The sequence below is a fragment of the Scaptodrosophila lebanonensis genome, unplaced genomic scaffold, assembly GCF_003285725.1.
Source record: "Scaptodrosophila lebanonensis strain 11010-0011.00,11010-0021.00 unplaced genomic scaffold, SlebRS2 tig00000089-arrow-pilon, whole genome shotgun sequence".
NCBI lineage: Eukaryota > Metazoa > Arthropoda > Insecta > Diptera > Drosophilidae > Scaptodrosophila > Scaptodrosophila lebanonensis.
The window spans coordinates 2,992,306-3,017,953 of NW_022060565.1; the positions used below are offsets into that span (position 1 = coordinate 2,992,306).

General features: G+C 39.1%; 1 protein-coding gene and 1 long non-coding RNA gene across 2 annotated transcripts; one reads left to right on the forward strand and one right to left on the reverse strand.

Annotated features, from left to right (window-relative positions):
* The first annotated feature begins 260 nt into the window (after window positions 1-260).
* On the forward strand, window positions 261-24,571 carry LOC115626889. Its single transcript, XR_003995623.1, has 3 exons — window positions 261-328; window positions 17,036-17,085; window positions 24,539-24,571. It is a non-coding gene; the product is annotated as an uncharacterized LOC115626889 (long non-coding RNA).
* On the reverse strand, window positions 14,100-15,944 carry LOC115626888. Its single transcript, XM_030522399.1, has 3 exons — window positions 15,828-15,944; window positions 15,233-15,764; window positions 14,100-15,162 (listed from the first exon to the last, which is right to left on the reverse strand). The coding sequence occupies exons 1-3, from the start codon at window positions 15,842-15,844 to the stop codon at window positions 14,326-14,328; spliced, it is 1,386 nt and encodes a 461-aa protein (XP_030378259.1). The 5' UTR covers window positions 15,845-15,944; the 3' UTR covers window positions 14,100-14,325.
* Window positions 24,572-25,648: the final 1,077 nt, after the last annotated feature.

Sequence of the window (25,648 nt, forward strand, 5' to 3'; positions counted from 1 at the left end):
GTTATTGCTCGTTGTTATTGGAAAGTATGTTGATTGTACATGTTTCTTAATTTTTTTCAAGTGCTATAAACTGTGCAATATAAAACTTACAAATGATGAAATAGAAAGAGAAATAACAATTTTGAAACCATATTTTTTGCCATCAACAATAATCAAATATTATAAACATATGGCAAAAGCTGGAAATATGGAAGCAAAACAAACTGCCAGGTGCTTGTCAGTAAAATGCCGATCAATCCTCAAAACTATGAAAACTCATTGAGAAATTACACACAAGTGATGATGACAACTCAACTACAAGTAGCAACTCTTTCAAGTTATTTCACTGGTAAGTGTCAACAAATATTATATTTTACAACTACATATGTTCGATCCATACACGCGTAAACATGTTTATTCGTATGTGTGTGTGTGTGTGTGTGTGTGCAGGTTTTAAATGACCGCCTAAATTGGGGGTAACTCAATAAATTGAACAAAATTAACTCAGGTAGAAAGTTTGAACAGACAAATAACAATAACAACAATTGTAACGGTAACAGGTGTCCGTGTCAAAAACTTCTGACTTGCTTGGCGGTGTCTGTTAAAGTGCGCCGTCCTTTTCGTAGCATGCTTCGAGGCGCCTCGACCGCATAACCTTATGTTTGGGCCCTTGAGGTGAGAGTTTAGAGTAGGTGTGGGTGTGGGTGTGGGTAATGGTGTTGGTGTTGGTATTGGTATTGGCTAACAAGGGCAACCTTTTTGTTCGGCTTATTACAAAGTTTTCGCCTCATCAATTAGGCTCTGCATTTGGTTCCGATTGTCGGCGACGAATTTTAAACCCTTAGCCCACAAAGTTTTTGTGGTCCCCAATATGGGCGCAAAGTTCAAATTTGATTTGTTATAGTTATAGTGACCCCCTTAAAAGTAAGCCCTCTTTTGTAAGAGGCCCAAGTTTTCGAGGCAAAAGTTTGCTAATTGAAATGATCGAACCTATATGATTTATCTTATGTTGTTGATATAGTTACGTTGAACTATGAGGCTCTAACAGAGAGAAAGGGAATTAACTCAATATCTGACAGCAGTCCTATTGTTATATTATTTTTACGTTTGGTTGCCGCTAAGTTCATAAAAAACAGCTCCAAAAATGTTTACAACTTACATTGGCAAACATACGATTTTGAAAACCAATGAGTGTCTATTTTGAATTTCAAAAATATATAACAGTTCCCAAAATCTCAAAAATATGACATTCAATTGCTATTTTATCTTAAATGACATCTGGCCTGCGAGTTGCCCCAAAACGATCGAGTAATCAGTTTTAAGTGCTCAAGACAGCGCTCCGAGTTCCCACAAATAGTAATTTTCTCGGAATCGTGTACTTTAATCAAGAAACGTTAAAAGCAAGATTGAAACATTGAGATACGCGTTTAGTGTTTTACATATTATTAGCTAATCTTTACAAAATACGTTCGCAGATCGATATAAAATTGTTCAAATGTTGACCAATAAATATAATATTCTTAATCAATAATCTATTCAATACTACTTTGGGCGATCGATATGGAAATTAGAGAATAAAATTACAATCATAAATTAATTTGTATTTCCGTTTTCACAAGCTCTTAAGCAGGTTTTTAATCAGATCATAGTACACATCCTAACTAATGCCATATATAAACAATAACTTCTTAAGAGGTGGTAGTTATCTCTCCTAAACCCTTCACATAATCGTATATGTATCACTGAAACATGTCGTACAAAAAAAATAGTAATTTAATTTCCATTTAGATCGAGAGTATATTACTGAGGCACAGATAAAGAGAGTATATTTAATACGAATAAAATACTAATATTTACAAATGATTATATTTCAAGAACCTTTGCAGCTGCATATAATATTTACAATTTGCATTATTTTGTATTTTCAACATGTTAATACATTTTTGAATACGTTGTGCGAAATCATCCCAGAAATACTTTCTTTTAGATTTTGCAATATTTTCTGAATGTTTCTGTGATCGCAAATCAAAAAAGGGTTCATGGGGAGAAGTGCAATTACTTACAACAATAAAATGTTATCTTATAGTCCAACAATATATCGTACATACATATCGTATAATACTCTGATACTCTGATATATTAAATGAAAGATTCTAAAAAAGATATTTTTTAATGAATTTCCATGCCGATCTTTGAATAAAAATCATTTCTACGTGTGACTATCGATTGAATGGCCATAACATTACCAAATGCATCAGAACTCCAATGAAAATAAATGACAGAAAGCGAAACAAAACACTAACATGTACATACGAGTACATGCTGAGGCTATTTTGGCGCACTTCCTTTCTTTCAAATCTCTAAAGTGTCTTTAAAATGTCGCGCGCCTCGCGTAAATGCTGCGAGCATTATGCCCCCGGGGCCTAACCGAACAAACTGCATTGGAATGCAGCTTCACACACGAGAATGGTTCCCATTTCCATTCCTCTCCGTTCGCCTGAGTGCCTTTCTTAGCTCACAACCAGCAGCTCGCAGCTCACATGTGCACAAGGCAAATGCAAATTGCTCACTTAAGTTGATCCCCGAGCAAATGTTTAAATGTCAGCACAAACAGAGGCAGGCAGAGGCAGAGCCAGAGCTGAGAAAACAGACATATGTATGGGTACTATAGATAGAGTTGATGTTGGAGATGGTGATGGTGATTGTGATGGAGCTGTGCCAAAGGCTCTGCGGAATAATGGGAGTAGTAAGGCACCTGGGTAGGATTTGTTGCCGTTGGCAATTACAAATGCTGTTTAATTGTTTGCAGCAACAATAACTGTTCAAATGCAAATGCAAATGGGCAACTAGAGAGACATACATGCATACATACGAGTACATACAACCAATACACATACAAGTACATGTACTTGTATTTACTACGCGTTGCATATAAACATATGTGCAAGGCAATTATCCGAATTTGCAGCTGAAAAAGAACGTAAACTTTAATGAACTTTTGTGGTGATTTCTATTTTAGCGAAGCACTCTCTCTCCCTCTCTCTTTCTTACTCTCTCTTTCTCTTTCGGTCACTGACTAGAGTGGAAGAGAGAGAGAGAGATCTGGAAATTAGCTTGCGTCGATTCCCATTTGGGCAGCAATTATTATCATTCAGTCAGCGAAGCGCAGCCAAAAATCATTCATTCAGTCACCCAGTCTGGCAGTCAGTCAATCCAGCACTCTTTCATTCAGTCATTCGACCAGGCGGCCATACAAACGAGCTCTCTCTCTCTCTCTCTCACTCTGCATACTGCACTTTTACATGCTCTACAAACTCACTTGGCATTTCATGTTACATACAAGTATTGATGCACAATTAAGCTCGCGCCCAGCCAGTCAGCCAGCCAGCCAGCTAGCTAGCTAGTCAGACAGTCAGCTAGTCATCCATTCAAACAGCCAACTGTCGCTTTGTCCACATCAACATCAACATCCACATCCACATCCACAGTCACGGTCTATTGCAAATGAAATTCACTGGCAGCGACAACGGCCCCGCTTTTAAATTGCTTTGCTTTTTTGCTTTCAACTTTAGGCTCGGGTATGAACGACGACTAACTCATCTGTATAAGTATGCACACATTTATAGTGGGTGACTGTATATTTATACTTGTATATGTATGTGTGTGTTTGTGTGCACGCCAGTTAGTCAGTCACCTTTAATTGAAAGGAGAAAAAAGTTCACAACATAAATAGGTAAATAAAAGCGCACAACGATCGTTGAAATGCGCAAATGACTTTGATTGCCAAATAAGATCGACATTGGTGCATACTCGTAAGTGACTGCATTCGATTTTCTATATACATACAACTAGCTACATATAGTATATTTGGAAGTGATCGAGCTGTGGCATAATTGCAAACAGTAAGCAGGCAATGTATTCAACAAGGCAATCAAGTCGTTCTTTTTATTATTCAAAATCTAGACATTGTTTTATATGATGAATCTTACTTAGTTCACAATTAAAATCAATTTTATTGCCCAACATTTTACTCTATTCATTAATCTTTTATTTTTTTTTTTTGAATTCCTAATTAGTCAAGTTAAATAATTTTCATTCATACTTAGTTTCAAAAGTGCTTTGAACTGCTAACTTCATTTCAAGTATGCATTCAACATGCTATCAGTTTTTACATAAACTATTAAAATAATGTTTTTAAGCACTTTAATATGTAGAAACAAATTTTAAATGTTTAACTGTAGCTCGCCCATTATTTTAAATTTTTTTGTATATAAAATTACATTTGCTAAATGAATCAATTTTCTTCAGCATTCGTTTTCTGATTTGATGACGTAACACTTGACTTTTCCATACCAGGACCCAGTATTGAGCGCATAAATTTTTTTTTCTAGAATTAGTCAGCATTTTCATTCAAAATCCAACAAGTATTTTCTTAAAAACGAACAAAAAAAAAAACAAACCGATAATTGCAACATTTTGCACGACGTTTTGATCCTTTTCATTATCTATAATATATAAATATGAAATGTTATAAATCAGAATTGAACATTTTATGCCCAGCAGAGATTTTATACCGATTGCCTAGCTCATAGTTTTTTGGACAGCAGTTTAGATTAATCTTAATCTTAGCTGCTTAATCTAAGTCAGACTACGAAAATTGTTGTCATAAACTGATGTGTTTGAAGTAATAAATTAAAATGATAATTCAATAATTCCGATTTTCTAAGATCAACCGATTGATTTATTTTCAAGTTAAATCTCGATGTTCATGAAACTCTTGAAAAGTAATCAATGTAACTAAATAAGGTGTTTTTTGAAAAATGTTTAAGAAAAAAATCCTTTTATACAAGTATGTAGCCACGCGAGATTAAATTCGTAGCACTAGGATGTTAAGCAACTATTTGTCTTTCTGCAGTCATATTTAAATGCTATTGATTTTTAAAATGTTGTGGCATTCTAGCCTTCAAGTCATTGACTGTTGGTCCATACTCGTATTCGAGTAGAGACGACCACAACTCGAAGAGGGAAATTTCTTCGACTGCCATTCGATGACATGTGAGTGCTGAGTTATGCAAGCACTTGGAATGAGCAGGGCAGAGCAGAGCCGAGTTGACACAAAAACTTTTTTATTGATAAAAGTTAAAAGGATGCAATGCAAAGCTAAATACGTGCTACATATTGTACATATGTATGTGTGTACACACATACATACATACATGTGTACATATTTACGTAATGAATTGAAACAAAGCTGTCATTGTAGTTAGTTATCAGTCTCATTCTCATTCTCAGTCTGGTTGTTGTTATTGTTACGGACTGTCTACCTGTCTAGCTGCCTGCAACATCTCTCCCTTCTCCCTTTCTCTCAATTCCTTTCTCAGTCCCCCTGAATTGTTTGCAATGGCAATGATGGCTGAGAAAAGACAAAAGTGGCGCATAAACAAAAGTTATGATAGACACTTTCGACTGTCAACGCAACGCAACGCAACGCATCGCAACTCACCGACAAACGACAAACTTGGCTATTGATACAACTGATAAAGGCAGGGGTGGCAAGCGACGGCGACGGCGACGGCGGCAGGCAGCGGAAATGTGCGTGTTACAATAAACATGCCTAACACACACTCGCACACACACACATACACACACACACGCACAGTTACAGAGGCACTTGAATGCACTCGCCACATAGCTGTCTGGTTGGCTCAACTAGTGGCTGTGAATGTGGCTATAAGTGTATCTGTGTATGTTGAATGTTACGCGGTACGTTTGTCAACTTCCGCTGCAGCACATCTGTGTGTGCGCTTAAGTGTGAGTGCGAGTGTGAATGTGAGTGAGAGTGTGAGTGGGCTGGTGAATACTTGCCACAACAAAAGGGGTTCACTTGCATCCGTCACCGCATCCGAAACGGCTTCCGCAGCTGTAGCTCACTCGCTAGCTAGTCGCAGAGTCGCATTGGCATTCGCAGTCACAGTCGCAGTCTCCACTTTATCAAATGAAGTAGAAATAAACTTTTTGCCATTTTATTGTTATTGTTGTTGTGCCTTTGGCTTTAGGCTTCTCTCTCACACACACACACACACACACTCACCCTCACATCGCCGTCGTCGTCGTCGTCGTCGTTTATTGTTGCATTGTTTCGTCGACGCTTTGTTAGGTCCGTTTGTCTGTCTGTCCGTCCGTCCGTCCGTCTGTCTGTCTGTCTCTCTCTCACTCTCGCTTCGTCTGTCCGTTTGGCTGCTGTCGCATGTCCTTACACATGTCGCCGTGTTTGCATATGCTGCAGTTTCCGTTACCGAACGCATGCATCATCCATTGCACACACACACTCCGATACTCCAATACTCCGACACTCCGACACTCGGCGAGACGTCAAAATGTTGTGCTTTTCCTTGGCAATGTTCGAGCTTAGAGTCGTCACACGCGTCGTATGCGTGATATAAGTGCCAAAACAATTGTGAGTCTGTGGCAGCGAGTTGTTTAGGCTTGAGGCCTCGCTTCACATGTTCATTGTGTTCATTATTGTTCGTTGTGGCATATGCTAAATAATAGCTCGATGTGATACCTCAAGCACAATACGATTAAAATGTATCTGCAGGCATTACTTAAGGAGCAGCCTAACCTCTGCTAGTTACATAACATACTCGCATCAAGACATTGCAAATTAATTACGCAAGAATTAGGCAAAGCTTATCGATCTTCATAACAAAGTACTCAGCACAGAACCTCTAAGCACTCTATGGATAACATTTGCATGGGGTAGAGTTTAATGAATATTCCTAGGAACGACGATTCATGGCAACACGCAAGCATCAAATAAGAAACTTAATAGCAATTCATCTGAATAATAATGCAATACAAGAAACTCTATATATGAAATAAATAAATGGAAATAAATATATACTATATACTTCATCATTTCCTAAAAAATACTATTTGGTATTGCTTATGTATTTTTATTTTATTTATCAAAATAGATAAGGATACCTGATTAAATGAGTTTACCTATTGCTTGATCTGATAGACTAAATCGCTGCTGAGCAAACTTCCCCCGATTGTTATGGCACACTATTTATTTAATTTAAAACGGGTGGAAGCGTTTATCTATCTACAAGAAAGCATACCAAATGTTTAGCTTATAATTAAATTCATGCATAGGGAACTAGCATTTTGTTGTTTGTTCCCATAGAAGAAACTCTAAATATAAATGCATTATAAATACATAGCCTGCAATATTCTATTATAGAGTTTTATGTGGCCGATAAATTTGATTGGAAATGTGATATTCACAGACATACTTCAATATTTTCATACACACGTTTAATGTTTTGTTAGCAGGAGCATGAACATGATTACTTAAATACATACATTTACCTTATTGCATGTGGTTTGATGCGATACTCAATGTGGCAGCCTTTCGGTAGCAAATTATGGTGGGGAGCTGTATTACGTTGAAGAGTAAGGAAAAATGCCTGCCTGTTTGTTGCTTGTCTTCCCTTATTATTTCCATCTCCTCTCCCCACATGAACAGACAATAAACGTTTGGCTTTGTATGCACATTTAAATGAATTAAATAAGTTGTTTGCTGTCAATGCGGTAGATGTTGGTGATGCTGATGCGACATCGGTGCGGCGTCTGTTAATTTGGAGTTGCTTGCTGGCAACAGACAGTAGGCATAGACGCTGGCAAGGGCTGGCCGCAATTGTTGCACAAACGCCAGCAACAACAACAAAGCCAGAGCCAACGAGGATGACGACAACAGCAGCATTTGTTGAAAATTTGTTTTTGTGGCAACTAACTGGCGGTAGTAGAAACAACAACAATAGCAGCAGCATGAGCAGCAGCAGATGCCGCCGATAGCGAGGCTGCAACGTCATTGACAGGCGACACTGAACCCGGGGGTTCCGAAGAGGAGAGACCACAAGTACTGTAACTGCCGCCTGTGTCGCTTTTAATGTAATTATACGCTGTAAATTGCATTATTTAGTGCCCGTTCGTCGGTGTGTGTGTACGTGTGTGTGTGTGTGTGTGTGTGTATCTGTGGTTGTGTGTGCGTTTGTGTCTGTGTATGGCCATGCATCGCATTACAGGAACAACAAATGCAATTGTTATTCTGCCTTTGTTATTGGCCTTGCATTAAATAATTCGATTTATATGCTGGGCTTTTTGACGTGCGCCAGCAACTCAATCAATGCCCAACAAACCTGCCGCACTTTCAGTGCATTAGCTCCAACTTTGCCGCCAACAACAACAACAACAACAACAGCAAGAACAAACTTTATTACACACAACAACTTTTTACCAGCACTCCAACCAAGCGACCAACAATCCATCATAGTCGCAAAAGCCTCCTCCGCACCGCGCTCCACCCCTTAGTCCCCCTTAGTCTATCTCTAGCCCTCTGTCCCTATCTCCCTCAGTCTCTCACTCTCTCTCTCTTTTCCCGTTGCTTGCATGCGTATGCCTTTGTTTACTAAACAATTTAATTAGTTTATAATTTTCCAACAAATTTAATTCAATTATTTTCATACATTCTGCCATAGCAGCAGCCACAATAACAATCAATTTTTGGAGACTCCAGCTGCATAAGTGCTTCGATACGAGTATGCATTCAAACATGCTCGTATATGTCTCGAAATCTCTATGTGTATGAGTATGTACACATACCATGTCTGCCATTTGTAAATATTGCTAAATATTGCAAATATTAAATCAAATGTTAAACTGAAAACTATTTGAGTGCCAGCACTTTAAAGAGTTTAGCTTAACATTCTAGCACCTGCTCTCCCAACAGCTTTAAACATAGCCTAATCGTTCTTTCTCAGCAAGTTGCATTTGTAGTGTCACTCAGCCGCTTGTCTTCACTTTGTAGCTAGAATTCTAAGAACACTATTTCGATAGATACTCGTATAATCGTGAGATTCTTTTTAGTGGTGTTCAAGAGAGCAAATAATGATTTCTTTGTTATTCTTTTTACCAACGAAGAAATCATTCACTTTTAGTGACTTAGAGAAAGCGAGGAATTTTATATTCGATATACTTTTTTTCTAGGATTATCTATGCATTGTCACTAGGATTTAATTTAAATTAAAATTTTTTTCATTCTCTCAAAATTTAATGATTAATTTGGGGTTTTACTTTACAGCTTAACTAATGTTCATTATTTTTTCAGCAAAAAATATATAATTCTACCTGAAAATATTTTTTAAGGACCCAAAACTCTACTATAGGCGTTCGTCTTGGCTTACTGACTTAAAGGACATATAAATGATGTCCTTATTCCCTAGGAAAAGGCAGGGACACTTACAACTTGAGGGTTATTTTTGATCGAAAAAATGAAACTTAAAGAATACCCATTATTAAATGAGTTTTATTTTTTTGCCCAAAAATAATGGCTATTAGTTAAATTGAAAAATTAAACTCAAAATTAATCATTAAATTGTGAGCGAATCAATAAAATTAAATAAATAGCTTTGTCTTTTCCTTAAGCAGCTTCTGCAATGCGTTCTTCAAAAACTTATTCGATTACACCCGTAAATTAGCAGATTAGCGTTAGGATTCACAAACAGCTTCATATGCAATTGTAAAGTTTTGTTCCGACAAGAATTCGGCAAGAGTAAAAAATAAGCTTTTCAAGTATTTCCACAAGAAACTATTATTCTTATTGTTACATGGGGCCGAGTCTTGAGCTCTGCGAGAGCTTCTCCTTATCTGAGACAAAATTTAATCCTTCTAGGCGTCGTTGCATGTTTTCCTTGCCATAATTCTTTCAGGTCAACAAGTAAATTATTCATACATATAGCTTGTATCAGTATGCTGATTGAAATGTTTTCAAATGAATTTAAAATCTCACTAATTTTTTCGAGGGTATCGATGCATACAAATATGTTGCAAATATATAAAAACGCATGACTTATTTTCAATTAGGCCTCATTACTGCACCGAACCAAAACAATGCTTCCCTGGTTCTTTTTTCACTTCTTATTGCTTGGGTGAAAACACGCAAAACTACAGCTGTTTAACTACATTTGGATTAATTTATTTATTTATGTGCTAAATATGAATATGTAATTTACTTTTCTAGCTTCTACCATCCATAAAAAAATGTAACATCATTAATATTCGCAAATACTTGCATAAATAATTATAGGATGTAAATTTGTTTATATTGGTTCAATTTCATTTTCATATGCAATTTTGATTCATTGGTAAGCCAAAACAACAGGTTTGAAAAAAATATGCGAATGAACATTGTTTAAATTAAACAGCCTTCCTATTTTAATATGCAAATAATTGTTATTGCATTTGTCACATCCTCATGCGATGCAGTTACAGAATGAATTGTAATCCTTTGCGAAGAGTCGAGTCAAGAGTTCGCAACAAATTTGAAATATTGAATAAAATAATTAACTCTTGGACACACAAGCAAGCCGATGAACATTCCGACAAACACTTTTTCATTGCTAACCCTCCATTCAGATTTTCATTTGCATATATACCCGTAAGCCGATTTGCAGACGAACACGCTTACGTAATAAAATTGCACTTATTTTTTGATCATTTTAATGATGCTTGAGTGAAATTCAGTTGGCAAAGTCAATGGCAGAAACCAAAAAGTGGCTACATTTCGATTGCTTGACTCTCATTCTGCCATTCAGCCATTCAGCCATTATGTCATTCGGCTTGCCATCGTGCTGATGTGCCGAAAGGAAGCCAAACGGCATGCTTGAGCCTTTTTGAGCCATAAAGTGGATTATACACACAAGTGGCGACAGCTGAGAAGCATTGTTATTTGTTGCACAACAAAAGTGAACTTGCAATTAAAAGCTACTGACGAATACTCGATTAAGGCTGCAGATGAATCTCGAAATAAAACTGTAGCCGAATAGCTGAAGAGCTCAAGCTGCTTGCCTGCCATTGATATGCCAAATAAAGTGTTATGCAAAAATGGAAAAGGGAAGTCAAAGCTACCCTCAGAGAGTTTCGGTTGCCAACCCCTGAGTGGTTGCCATTATAGGTAGGATGATGATCATGATAATTAAGTTGCTCTAATGCTCTAATCCGCAAAACAAATAAGGCGCTGCCTTTAATTTCACTGCCGCTCTGCTGCCAGTGGGCATGCGACCGGGCAGGGGGAGGGGGTGGTGGGGCGTTAAGGCTGGATCTCACCACCAACGTGCTGGCTGCCGCCGGTAAAATAAACAAATAATATGATAAAAGGCGCTGACGATGACGGCGACACGCATGCGGCCACGGCTTAAGAGCGACGACAAATTAAATTGGCACAAGGCTACGGCAAATATTTTTAATATACAAAAAGGAAAAAATTTGAACAAAGCATAAAAAAGAAATAAACGCAAAAATAATTGTGTTACAAGTTTAACAGGACTTCCCAGGACATTCTGTTCGCCTCTTGCCCGTTGCCTGTTGCCCGTTGCCCGTTCCCCGTAATGGAAAATTGCGCTTAAATTGCACTTGGCAAACAATGAAGACGACACATTTGGGGGAAAGTCGTGATTTGGAGTGGGCGTTATTCATCTGAGGAATGTTTAGCATATAATTGGATGACTAATGGACTGGAAGAGTCTGTAGTCTCTTATGTCTGCCAACCTATAAATCGTCGGAACATTATTGCATTATTAAACTCATATCGAACTCGAGCACACTCGACACATCCTAGTAAATAGATTGAATTCCATTCCGTTTAGATGCTCACACAATCAATTCGGAAAACCAACTTTCGAAAGCAACACGTGTCATTGTTTAAGCATAGTTTGTACAAGTACTTAACATATGCCATCGAGATCACTCAGCTGATTTGGGACTAGAGCTTTATTTACAAGCCCCCCACACAATCCACTCATGCCAGGCCATTCAACTCCATATAGTTCCCATCTCTAGTTCCACATCACTCGCCAGCTAAGAGCCGTAACAGTCGCCGGCCTAAGCGGCGGACAACGAGGGCCCAATTTTTTTTTTCCTGCTTAGCGCCCCGAAGCAATGCACAAAAGTGGAATAAAATGTTATCACTTTACAAAATTGCTCATTAGCACGTGCTAATATGGATCTAAGGCTGAAGATACGCATGCCATGGACCAGGAATACCAGCCTCCAGCCTCCTGTCGCCACCCACCATTACCACCTATCGAATAACCACCGGCAGGCAAAAACAAGCGGTGCTTCAAAATAAGCCCCCTGCAACCCATTACGGGACGGAGTTGGCGTCGACGCTCAAGAAAGTGGAAAGACAAATACCCTGAAACCAAAAAGCCGTGTCAGAATCAGTGCCGGGCGCTCGCTTCTGCTTCAGCTTCTACCCCAGCTCCCGCTCCTGCTTCTGTTCCTGCTTCCGCACCCGCTGTTCTACCGCTTTGCGTCTGGGTTGCCTGTTTGGGTCGCTCCTTGGTCGGTTGACGGCACCGGCAAGGTGCTCGATGGGCGATGGGCGATGGTCGGGCCCTGTCGGGTAACTGTTAATAACATTGCTACACCTAACGAGGAGGCGGCCTTGTCGTCATCTTCGACGAGCCTGTTTTTCTGTCCGCCTCCCCTGCTGGCTGCACGGCTCGTTGCCTGCCGCTTGTTGCCTGTTGCTGAAGCCACCGACGCGTCGCGTCGTTTCTTCGGTCGTGCCTCCTTGGTCTTGGCCTCCCTCGGCTGGCTTTTCATTTTGCTGCCGAAAAATGTTGGCATATTTGATTTTCATTTCCTGCTGCTGGGTGCTGCGGTTGTTGTTGCTGCTGTTGCTGCTGTTGCTGTTGTTGCTGTTGTTGTTGTTGTTGCCTTGCCTGCGGCTGCAATTCTCTTGAAAATTTTTCACAGCACATTGCCAAAAAGTTTCGAGCGTGAATCCAAGCGCGCACACACCCGAAAGATACTTGAAACAATTTTCAAAGTCAAAACAGGCGGTGACGACGTCACGGACCAAGGGATGGGATGAATTCAGGGCGGCACACAGCGTTCGTTGGTGGGGGGTACTGGCAACCATAAACACGTATTGGTGTGGGTAATGGCTTTGGGGGGGTGGCCGTATTTGCTTACAACCCCCCCACCATCCAACCCAACTTCCCCCTCAACACGAGCAAGGTGTGCAATGCAGATTATTAGTGCGATGGGGCGACCAACATTGAAAATTGCTACCGAAATTTATGGGCGTTGCCACTTTGACGCTGAGGGCGTGGCAGGCGAACCCCAGAGAATTAAATTGCTGTTTATTTATTTTACATTTTCGGCATTTTTTTCCTTTTCGTTCGTTCCCGTTTTTTGCGAAATTATATTCGTCGCTACCACTCCGCCCACCACATATCACACAGCTTTCAAGTTGGTTTATTAGATTTTTCGTGGCGGGGTTGCCATCCAACAGTAAACATCCGCCCAGGGTTGCATGCACAAATATTAGAAATTAGTTTGCGCTTATTATGCGTTAAGGCGGCGCAATTTCTTACTCAATAATGTGTTGCTAAGACCAGTCAAAGTTATCCGAGGAGGCAGCGAAATCAGTGCACGTATATCGAGCAGTTTCTTTAGAATGGGTATACATACATATACATACATGTGTATTAGGACGCTCTACAATTTTGGATAGTCTTACCGACAACATTGGTTACTATAAAGCATAAATTTAGCTCAATCCGGCTGTTTGCAGAATCTCAAAGCGTGATTGAAATTTAATGCCCGATATTCTTTGCAGAAAGCAGTTACGCCAGGTGTTAAGATTGTTTCTATTTAAAATGTAAAGCATCCTCAAAGCGTTCACCACTTTCTTCGGTATTCTATTTTTTAAATTTGGGTTTAAATACAATGTAGGTTGAATATGTATTTTGGGGTTTGTCTCCCTATTATTGTATCTCAGTGCTCTTCAATGAAACTCTTTGTTTTAAGATACAAATGATGTTGATAAGCGTTCATTCAATAGTTTAATTTCAACAAAAAATCCAAGTGATAATCCTCCTTTTCTTTACACAACTCTTTTTTTCCATACTTTTCAACAATCGATCTCTAACGTACCAGGGCTGCATGATCTTGCATAATACCTTAAATATAAAATATTCCTACATATAAATATTCCATATCCATATCAGTGTATAACGAAAGCATGGTTTTTGGTTTTTTTTTTTTTTTTTTGTTTGTTTATTATACAAATTGTGTGCAACGACATAAATGTGTACCTATACGTGTACGGATATAGCAATCGCCAATAATACTCTAGAACAATTTTTTAAAGCAATTTCGACACACATGTTATGCAGAAATGTGTCTTTATGCAGCGGCCGAAAGATTTTGATGGATATGAATGTAAACATACATGTGATCGGAATGTATGCCACATGTATAGTCGGGGCTTCTCTAAATGATGCCACGCAGGCAGGCGATGACCAGGAGCATGTGTGCCAAGTTGATAATATAGTGGGACCGTGTGTTTTTCGGTTCCGCACTAGGCGATGGTGCGATGGTTGACTTAACGGGTTTGGCTGATGCGACAGAAGCCGCCGAAGGAGCGGGTGCTGCGGGAGGAGCTTGAGGAGGAGCTGGCTGGACCGCAGCCCGCACAGCTTCATCAACCATTCGCTTGGCCGAGCTGACGCTCAAAGCCATTGCGGCATTGGTGCACATTTCGCAGCTACAGATGCCACATCCCCGGGCAGCATTCAAGTGGGCGCACACTTTTTTGGAGGTTTCATCTTCTTCAAGAGAATCGGACGTCTCCGGCAGAGGCACTTTTTTGGCCTCCTTTAGATAGCTACTGATATCCTCGTGAGTAAACGAGTGCGAACTGCCAGAACGTGACAACAACGGACTACGATCATAGAGTGCATTAAGCATGGCCATCTGGTGCTCGAGGCCGCCATCTAGCACTCGGGGCAGAGCAACGGGCTCTGCTTCTGCCTTCTCCTTATCCAATAGCTTCTTCGTTGCCTTGCTGTCGAGTACCAGCTTGGGCACACCTTCAGGCGACATCATCAACAGCTGTGTCGCCTCATTGCTGACTTCGAGCGGTAGCAAGTAGTCGACTGCATCACCAATGGTTCCATTGAGAGTGATCTCAGACGAGTGGGGCTGCATGTTGTAAAATATTGGATACCCGCGCAAGAAAACGCGACGCAAGCGCGGCTTGTCTATTATGCGACAGCGATGCGTGGTCTTCTGACACCTACACTTGGCCATTTGCTGATGCTGTTTGTGCTACAGTATTATAAGTGTTATAAGCCTTCGATGACTTTGCTAACTGCGATGAAATGAAAAGTAAAATTACCTTGCGGGAAATGGCAATCCGATCGGTGTCGATTCGGTCGAACTCTTCCCTCGTAAGAGTATTTTGTAGTGGAACCTCTTTCTGTGGCTCTGGAGACTCTGCATGTTGCGTGTTCGTGGCCGTCGTGCCACCCAGTATGATTACCCGTTTCAAGTCACGTGTGGTGGACGCATTGTGAATGATCTTCATAAGATCATTTACGGTGGGATTCGACAGCACCATGCAGTCTCGCTCATTCAAATCTTCGGGCTTTAATTGGCTTTGCTGCTGCTTCACCACTGACTTTGGTGCTATTGGCTGCGGAACGTTTTGCTGGTGCACATTGTGCGTCTGAATTTTTGGTGGCTGTATCCTTGACGGCTGTCCGCCTCGTTGACCGGCCAAATCATTGCGGATCTGAGATCCGTTGCCGCTGCCGATCGTTGCAGTGGTGTGTTGGCGGCGCGCGCCACTTACGGCAGGCTTAGATCCTGCGGTCTCGTCACGTCCTCGCTGAGTGTTGCTGCTGCCAGCAAAGAATGCTCGGCTGCCACTGCAAGGACAACATCAGAAAAGGCCGTCGCCAGTCGCAAATATGAAACGAATGTCTACTTACACTTGCATCCATGACATGCTTGCGGCTTTGAAAGCTTTACTTTTAGTTTATTTTACGCTATAGGCTAAAAGCAAATGGTGTAAAAACTTTTTATAAAACCGACTATACCGATAAAATTTTGAGAAAAATATGAACTTCATCTGTTAACATCTCAAGTATGAATAAGCCATATAAAACAATCTAAGTATTTCTTACATTTTAGTTGTGGGTTACTTTGATGCGATAACATATCGTAAATTAAAAAAAAAAGAGTGGGATTGAAAATTGACTGCCACTTAACTGCCATTGAAATCCCTTACCGTGAATTGGATTAGTCGCAAAGCATTGGCTATCAATAACTACTAACTGGAATACTAATATTTATGTGTCCTGGCCTTTTCAGTGGTTCATATCGCTACATGATCGACTTGACGAACAAAGTAGGTCTAGCTGCCACTGTATTTCATCTCTTAATCTATTTCTTAATCTAATTCATAGCTTTACCTAACATTATCTGTTTAACCATCGCTTAGTTTTAAGGACTTTGCAATATTTTCAAAAAATATGCATTAACACGCGCAGCTAATTAAGAATAGTTAGTTTTAAAAGAGCTGAATTGGATTAGTTTCAAAGTATTGGCTATCAATAACTACATGGTATTAGCCGAGAAAGTGAGCTTAAAACTGGGATACTAATATTTATATGTCCTTATGCCTTTTCGGTTAATCACATCGTTGTACATGTTTTATGATCGATTTGGCAAACAAAATAGTTCTAGTTGCCACAATATCACTCTTAATCGAAATTCATAGCTTCACCTACCATTATTTATTCAACTATCACTTCATTTTAAGCATCAGTAAATATTCTAAAATCTTAGCCTAGTACTCCACATTTCAATATTATATAATATTAATATATAGTAATATAATATTAAGTTTATTTTTCACTGCCGACTTGTCAGTTAATTGTTGATCGCTTTTGTGGACCGAAGAAACGTTGAAATATTAACATAGCTCATAGCTTTTATCAAATCATATTTATATGACGATTTTCATTTGCTTCTCTGAATGTCAGACGTCCTTCCTACATAATCGGTTGAAAGCGCAAATTGCAAAAATGTTTTGATTCTGAAAATTCGAGCAGAGCATAACATACTTATATAATATATAGTGTTAGATTTGAACAAAGTTCTACAATGCTTATGTTTACTTCTCGGTTTCTTACAGATTAATGTGCAGCTATAATGGACCGTGCATTTAAATCACAAACCCAGGCGGTAAGTTAAAATTTGCACACATTAAACATACTGTGTACTCTCTAAAAAAGACACGCAACCAGCCCCAGCATTTGGGATTTGCATTGTCTGTTGCAGATTGTTCCTGCAGCTGTTTCATAATTTGTATGGCAAATTGTTGCAGAAGCTGCTAAATTAAACAAACAACATTTGCCTAATTTGATGCACAAATGAAAAGGCAACAAACACATTTACCTCTGCCTGCACCTGCCCGCCTGCACAGTGCAAACATAACGTAAACACACAAAACTTCAAAATAATGATGATGTTAATAAAGCGCCCGTTTGGGTCGTCGCCAGGCTCGTCCTTTGGTCCCTAGGATCGTCCCATGTACGTTGGCCAGGCAATGGAAGTTAAGCAAATAAATTTAAATGGCACATGAAATGCTACATAAAGACACTGACACACACAAACACACACACACACACACGCACGCGACGCCCTGCGGTATGCAACGAAATATTTTCCGAAACATTTACACTTTTGGTCAGTACACAAAACGGCGCCAACGAACCAAACAACCAACTAAACAACTCACGCACCCGCACTTGCCAACCACCTGAGTGCACGTCTCTGTGTGTGTGTGTGTGTGTGTGTGTGTCTTTGTGGGTTCATGTCATAATTTATGTGTAAAAGTTGCCATCAAAAATGGTGTGCATATAAGCCGCAAACAAAAAGCAAGCAAACAAAAGCGACAAAAACAACAAACAATTGGATGGGCGAACAAATGGACAGACTAATAAAATGCAACGCACACAAATACACAATTTTATTGTTGTTCTCGTTGTACTTGATGTTGACGTTCTTAGTGTTGCCAACAAACTAAAGCACATAAAACCCCAAACGTTAAGGCTCATATTTGTCTTTTAAACTCTAAGCCACAATTAATTTAGCATTTGGCCCACACAAACAGACCAACAGAGCAACGGACCAACAACAGAAAGACACACAGACATGACAGTTTTGTCCACTTTGGCAAATATTGCTCCACACAAAGTCACTTTCTATTTATATGCAACCACAATGCATGTGGAATGTCCTACAAAAAGGTTTATACTTGTATACGTATATGTGCAAACCTCTTATAGAAAACTGAATAGGAAAGACGAGTTTAAAACAAGACCAACAACATTACTACACACCTATTAGTAGATAGTAGAAATATTTCCGATTTTAATAATAATTGAATTAAATCAAACTTAAAGTTACATATATAACTTTTTATTGATACTTATTGGAGGCTGTGTATATATAGTATTAACCAGCACAAAACTGAAGATATGTCTTAAAAAACCACAAATCAATGAAAATTAATTTCAAAATATTAAACCAGATTTAATTCAGATAAAAACTAGTAGAGCCATTAAGTCGTGCTTACAGCTATTCAACAAAAATGAACTTTGTTGTACAATTCATTTCCATAAAAGCTTTAAAAAAAAATGGTGCGCCGATTTTGAAGAAGCTTCAGTACATCAAGGGACACTACAAAAAACTAATAAGTATTTAAATTAGTGATCGTTATTTTATCTTTTACCAAGTTTCCCAACTATTAGGAATCAATAGATCTCGCATAGACTTTCTAGTGTATTTGACCATTCAGGTACAGGGTATAAAAAAGCAACCGTTTATTTAATCTAATTAGCTTCTTATATAACTGGACAACTGAGAATAACTTGAACTGTGCCTTTGGTGGTAAGGGATTTGAATTATGCGATCAATAAGCGATTGAATGTAAAAAGGCCTTAGAAATTGATTGAAAACACAATTTTAAATTCTACAAGTATGTTAAATGTGCATCAGAATTAAAGACCTAAGGAAAATACAATATTTTTAGCAGCATATTTTCATACCTGAAAGGTATCTGTCCGTTTGCAGTACAGAAAATGAATAAAATTGATTAATTCCTAATAAGTGTGTGGCTCGTCATTAACCCAATCGGTGTAGATGTAGAATGGCGGACCTAGTCATAGGGATTAGGCAATCTCCACGCAGTCAAATCAAACGCCACATAAGCCAATTCAGTGTCAGCATAATGTCCGGATATCCAGTGGCAATTCAATCCTGAACATGGTCAAAACCATGAATATTAAATAAATGTGTTGCACGAGACTCTACACACACAGCTCAATTTAAGTTCAGACCGCACCGGACCGGACCGAACCGAACCGAACCGGACGCGTCGATGTGAGCTGAGTTGAGCTGAGCTGAGCTGAGCTCTGGAGCAATAAATACACAAGGAGATGGCAAATGTGGTAGAATGGGAAAATGCAAAATGGAAAATGGTAAATAAATAAATAAGCGACAGGTGAGCAGTCGAACAGTCAAACAAGTGAACAACAGAAGCAACAACAAAAACAAATGGCTGTGACAGTTAAAACGGCAATGGGTCCAGTATCCTGTCCAGGACCAGGGCTTAGCCGAGAAGTGTGCCCGCAATATTTAAATCATTTTGGAATCAATTGAATTAAACTGTCTTTGCGAGGCGCCGAGCCGCAATGGGCGAGCGGATTAGGTGACGTATGCGAATGTTTATTTGCTTAACGACAATGAAAATGCACCAAACCCGGGCCGATACCACCAGCTGCTGCTCCTCCATTGGACACGCTCGAGCTCTAACTGCCAGGACAGCTATAGCTATAGCTATAGTTGTAGCTGTAGCTTTAGCATCAGCTCCAGCTGCAGCTTCAACTTTAGCTCGAATGTTTTATTGCTTTGGACGTGTGTCGTCGTTGTTTGTCCTGTTGTTGTCGGTAAATCCGTTTTTATGTTGCCCTAACCTCGCAAATTTCACAATATATAATGTGCACTGGGTGGAGTTGGTCCTTCCTTTATTTTTTTTTTTTTTTTTTAGACAGCTCCTGCAAAGCTCTTACCTGCGGGCGCAACAGTTGAAAAACAAAGCACAAAAGAGTAATTGAAATAGAAATTCAAACTGATGTGCAGCTGTTGAGCGTCTGGGTGTGGCGAGTGGGCGTGGCTGGTGGGCGTGGTCGTGTTGGCGGTCGTGGCAATGGTCATGGCTGAGTTATGTGGCATTAGGTAAATATTTAAACGTGCCACGAGCACAGCGAACTACAAACCCAACCTTCAACGCACTGCAACCTCCACAATACTTGTAGAAGAATAATATCAATTCAGATTGCAAACACAACGAAAATCTTATACACTTCCTTATGATGAGGAGGGTAAAAATTGCACAAGACGAAGAAAACTTCCATCAATTTAATAACAATGTGATGAACACAAGAAACAAATAATTGCATTTAATTATTTTAAGGCATATTTTTTTTAATTAAAAATCTATTTTAAACAAACAAATAAGGGATTATATTATTATATTTAGTTAGCAATACTTGTATGGTAAATATTCTTTAGACAAACTCCAGTTCAATTTACGCATAAAAAATATTGAATAGGGCTTAACATCAAGCTCACTCAGTAATTAATTCTCAGAAATTAGAATAAAAGAACTAGTAAATAAATATACATGGGAAGCTTTCCACAAAAGCCAAAGGAAATCGTTTCCTGCTTTATCCGATGTAGACATTTTATACCAAGCTGTTATATCAGGATACACAAAAGAAGTATGGGATAGAATGGAATGGAATTGAATACAATCAAATAAACAATAATAAAATGTCAAGCTGACACGGTTTCATTTATGCACTGCTCGGCAATCGGTAGTCCTTAGTTTCTCTTACGATAGATAGGTAGTTGCTGGCAGCTCGGTCGATAGTCGGTAGTTGCTTGCCGCACTTGAGCAGAGTAAATTAACTTTGATGAAATGAGACACACGGCCGCCTAGCAACCAAGCCGAAGATGGGGACGATGGGCACGATGGCACTACTAGGTACTCGGACCGTGGATAAGCATGAGAATGGGTTGCAGGGAAGACAGGTTTGCGGTCAGTTGTGCAATAGACAGGCTGGGTTCGTGTCACTGGCAGGCGGACCATTGCCTGCCGCCTTTCATTGCTGTCGTTGTTTTTGTTGCTATTGTGCGGCTAGTTCGACACTGCATTATTGTTTATGTAAGACGCTAAAGCAACAACGAAAACAACAACAGCTACGGCCTGCAAGGAGCTTGCCCAGGGGGAACGTTTAGCTCGAGCAACAACTTAACCTTCGTCTACTTCAACTTGCAATAAATTCGAAGCTAGCTACCCTGCTCGGACCCATTTGTTGTTTGTTGCTTTTGTTTCCGCTTCCACTTCCCTTCCGTTGTTTGTGTCTTTGCAGCTTATGCTGCATTTGTGTTTGTCCCTTTATCTGTCCCAGCGTTCTCTCGCTCTGTCACCCATCCAGCCATTCATGCCCGTCTGGTGCTACACCACCGTTGTCTGTTAAAGTGCCACCCCCAGTGTGCATTTCCGTTGAAAGTAAATTAAATTTTATTTGATTTTAAGTGAATTATTTTCTTGCTTGTTTGCCAGCGTTGTTTTTTTTTCTTCCTCTCTCTTCTTTCCTTTTCGCCCAACCACATTTTGCATCCTCGTTCATTCTGTGTGTGTGCCCTGTTTTTGGGAGCATCCTGTCCATGAGGGCGAGTTCCCCGCTAGCTACTGTCTAGCTGTTTCCAAGCTAATGTTTTACGGTTGTTTTGACGGTTATTTTGTGGATGGAAGTCAGGTTCCACTGATGGCTCTCCTAATTGTTTCAATTAATTTTTTAAAATATTCTTTTTGAAAAGTGCGCTATGGCGATATCACATTGCTATCTGCTTTACACATAATTGAAAGGCTGGACCTTTTTAAAACAATCTGTGTTGCCAAAATGGATTCCAATGCTCTTTGTTTGATAAGCTGAAATGCCCAAAATAATTGAACTGATGAATCGAATGTGTTGATTCTGATCCAAAAGCTTGACTAGTCATAATAATCCGACAATCTATAGACTGGTTCTTTCTGGACATGAATTGACATTGATATTCAATTGTTGTGGTCTTCTTTTTCGATTAATCACTAAAGTGGATTCTTGATAACTTATGGTCATACTTCATACAAGTACATATATTAAATCTCACTACAATGCACAACTTCTGCAAATTGATCTGCTATCAACAATTTACAAAAATTAAACAAATTGCTCAATTGCTTGGTGAATGCACATTTCTCAATAAAACACTCAAATATTTAATTTATTTAATATTTATTGCACCTGCATTTCATTTTACTGCATATATGTACATTTTTTTAAATTCTTCAACTGTAGAGTGCATTTTAAAATGCTTTCAACTTATTATTTGAGTGTCATTTAATTTAATTGATCCATAAAATAATGATTGTTAACAGACGATGTTCAATTCGAACAATTGCCGATTCATTTAGTTTAAAGGCGCTTACTATGTTTACTCGCATGTGAGTTCTTGTTTTGTTGCTTGTTTATCGAAAAGCCTAAATGAAACAAAGCCCGGTTGTGCTGCACTTCTACAAGTATGACAAATTCCTCTGACAATGTCGACGATGCTAATCAAGTGGCACATGAAAAATGAAATCATTTCAAATGTCAATCAAAATTTATATGCGTCTGTGGGAAATTGCGAAATGCAAAATCGAATCATTTGTGTATTGAATTGATGACAGTTGACTCGCCCACACACACACACACTTAGACAAGCATCGGAGCCTAATGCCCCAAATTCAATTATAACAAAATTATGTGAAAATTATTTGCAAATAACGTTGCCACAGCTGAGATGAGAATTGGATCGCCCGAGGTGCTTGCCTGGTTGGTTGGCTGACTGGTTGGTTGGCTGGCTGGATGGCTGGCTAACTGGCTGCCTGCTTGGTTGCCAAACTGTTTACAATGGCCCCAAGTGAGACTGAAATTCAGTTGCCAAGTCAATGCGAACGAGTCAAATTTGCACTCAATTAATCGTCCTGGGGGATGGTGATGGGGATGCTCTGTTGATAGGAATGGATGTTAAGTTGGGGATAGCATTGGATGTGGCTGTCATGCAGGGTGCTTAGTTGGCTGTGGCAATGCGGCTGCCAGACAGACAGTTGAAAATCGCTGTCAATCAAATGTAAAGATTTTAAATGGATTAAAGTAACACAGCAGGGAGCTACACACAACGCTCCAGCGTCTCCAGCTGGAATATGCGATGTGGGATATAGAATATACATAAGTAGGATATGGTACACGAATCGGAAAAAGAAGCGGAGCTATTGTCATTGACGCAGCGTTGTGAAAATTTCCGTCTTCCGAAGGTTCATCAGGGGGTGCAAAAGGCGCAACATATGCGCGAATGCCGATAATTATGTGTACGGCAACAACAATAGCAACAACCATAATGCTCTCCGGCATCATCCGAATTCCAAAAAGCCCAAGCATACGCACACAAATGGGGGAGACAGAACGCGCCCGAGATGGGAGGCACATTTATCATTTTTCACTAAGCGCATAAAACGATTTAATTATCCTGTTTTGTAAAAAGCGACATCCTTAAAATTCCAAAAACGCCTATGTGTGTTCCTGTACGTGTCTGTTAGTGCGTGTGCCTTTGAATATATCTGTACTCATTGTGTGCGGGGTATTTTATGCTTAGCGTCAGAGTCAGCGGCAAATCTTTTGTGTGCGCGCACTGAACTTTCTTTAGCTTCCGGTGCCAGCCAGAAACCAACCCACCTAACAATCCAGTCTGCCCCCTGACTGCCTCACTGCCTCACAGCCTCTCTGCCTGACTGCCTGACTGCCTTACTGGCATTAACTGGGAGTGCTTTGCCACAGATAAGCAAAGGAGCAGCTGCTGCAGCAACAACAGCAACATGTCTCCTCAGCCACCATGTCTGCCTGTGTTAAATTGCAAATATATGCATCAAGTTGTTAATTAACCTTTTCTGCATGCAGCATAAACAACAACAACAATACCAGAGGCGACAACAACAACTTCATTTGAATCATCACAAAGTCATCGCCGTCTCTTAAATAACAACCAATTTCATTTCATGCAACTTTAATTTCTAAGAATCATCAAATTAAGCAGCCGTTAGCTCGCGATTTCATGTTTGAATGAATGTTTCAAAATATACTTTTATTATTCAAATATTAAGATTATTGCAATCCCCACTCCAAATGAACATGTTATATTTTTACCCTCTACCCGAACTGTAAAATGATATAAGTTCTGCGTCCACTCGTCGGATGCATGTAAGAAATCAGAAATAAATACGGAATGACTAGCGTAATAACTTAAATGTAATCTTGTGCTTGTATATATATATAGTTGTTAAATCTACGTTCTGCTCTAGAGCTGTAATTGTTGATTCTTTAATCGTTGTCACTTGCTAGCATTTCAAATTAATTAATAATCTTCTTACGAAGTATTGTACTTTCATATTTTTGAAAACTTTTAAAAATATTTGTTGTTAAATATTTAAAATAATTAAAAAAAAAAAAAACATTAGTAATGTGGACATTTTTATATTTAATTGCAGGCTACTAGCAACAGCATTTACTCCATGTATGCCAACATTCTTTAAACTAATGGTGAGTACTTAAAACATTTAAAACATGTATCTAAAAGCATTAAAAGCTCTTTACTGATTTTAAAATTATAACGCACACCCAGCCTGCCTAGATAAAGAGATTTAGTTTGGAAATAAGTAGAAATTGCTGCTTTCTTTAATATGAGAAAATTATTTCTAAGAAACTTGCTTATGTATGTATATCATATAGAAATAAAGCGGTAATAAATAAAGCAATTGATAAAATTCTGCACCGAGGCATCTTCTTGACGGACACAGATAGATGTCAAAATCTACAATGTCAGTTCATTAAATACCATATAGCTGTAATAGAAACAATATATTTTGAGAAGAGTTATACTAGAAACTTGTTTATGTCTAAAGATAATGGAGCGGAATTGCGTATTGTAGTCATACATATCTGCTCATATAGTTTCGCATCTTTCGTGGGTCGCGAATAGTGACCATGGATGATCATTTGCCAAAAAAAAAGTAATAATATAAGAATATATGGAAGCAGTGACTGTATAGTTCGAGGCATAACGTTTTCTTCAGTAAAGGCATACATTCGAAGATAACTATTTAGCCCAACATTGTTAGATAGTGTATGATAAATTCTTGAAAAGGTATTTAATTTGAAAAGTTAGATATCATGCGAATAATTATTTTGTTATTATCATATCAAATCTATTAAATTGTTCAGTTAGTTTTAAAATATTTACTGTGTATTTTTTTTTTTTTTTTGAAAAAGTTGGATAGATTGCTATTTTTTTTAATAGCACTGTATTATAGAAAATGTTGTCCCTAAGCGCACAATTTACTATATTCACATAATTGACAGACCAAGCTGTTGATTAAAAGCCACTGCAGCTGCTTCTGTTGGCAATTAGCGGGCTGTGGCCATCAACTCATTACCGAGCAACAGAGCGAGCGACCAAACTACCGACCAACTCATTTACTCGCTGCTCACTCAGCTTGAATGTAACTGCAAAACAATTAACAGACAAACAAGCACCAATACTTACACATGCACACACACACAGGCAAACATGCAAACTCACACATTTTGGGGACATTTGC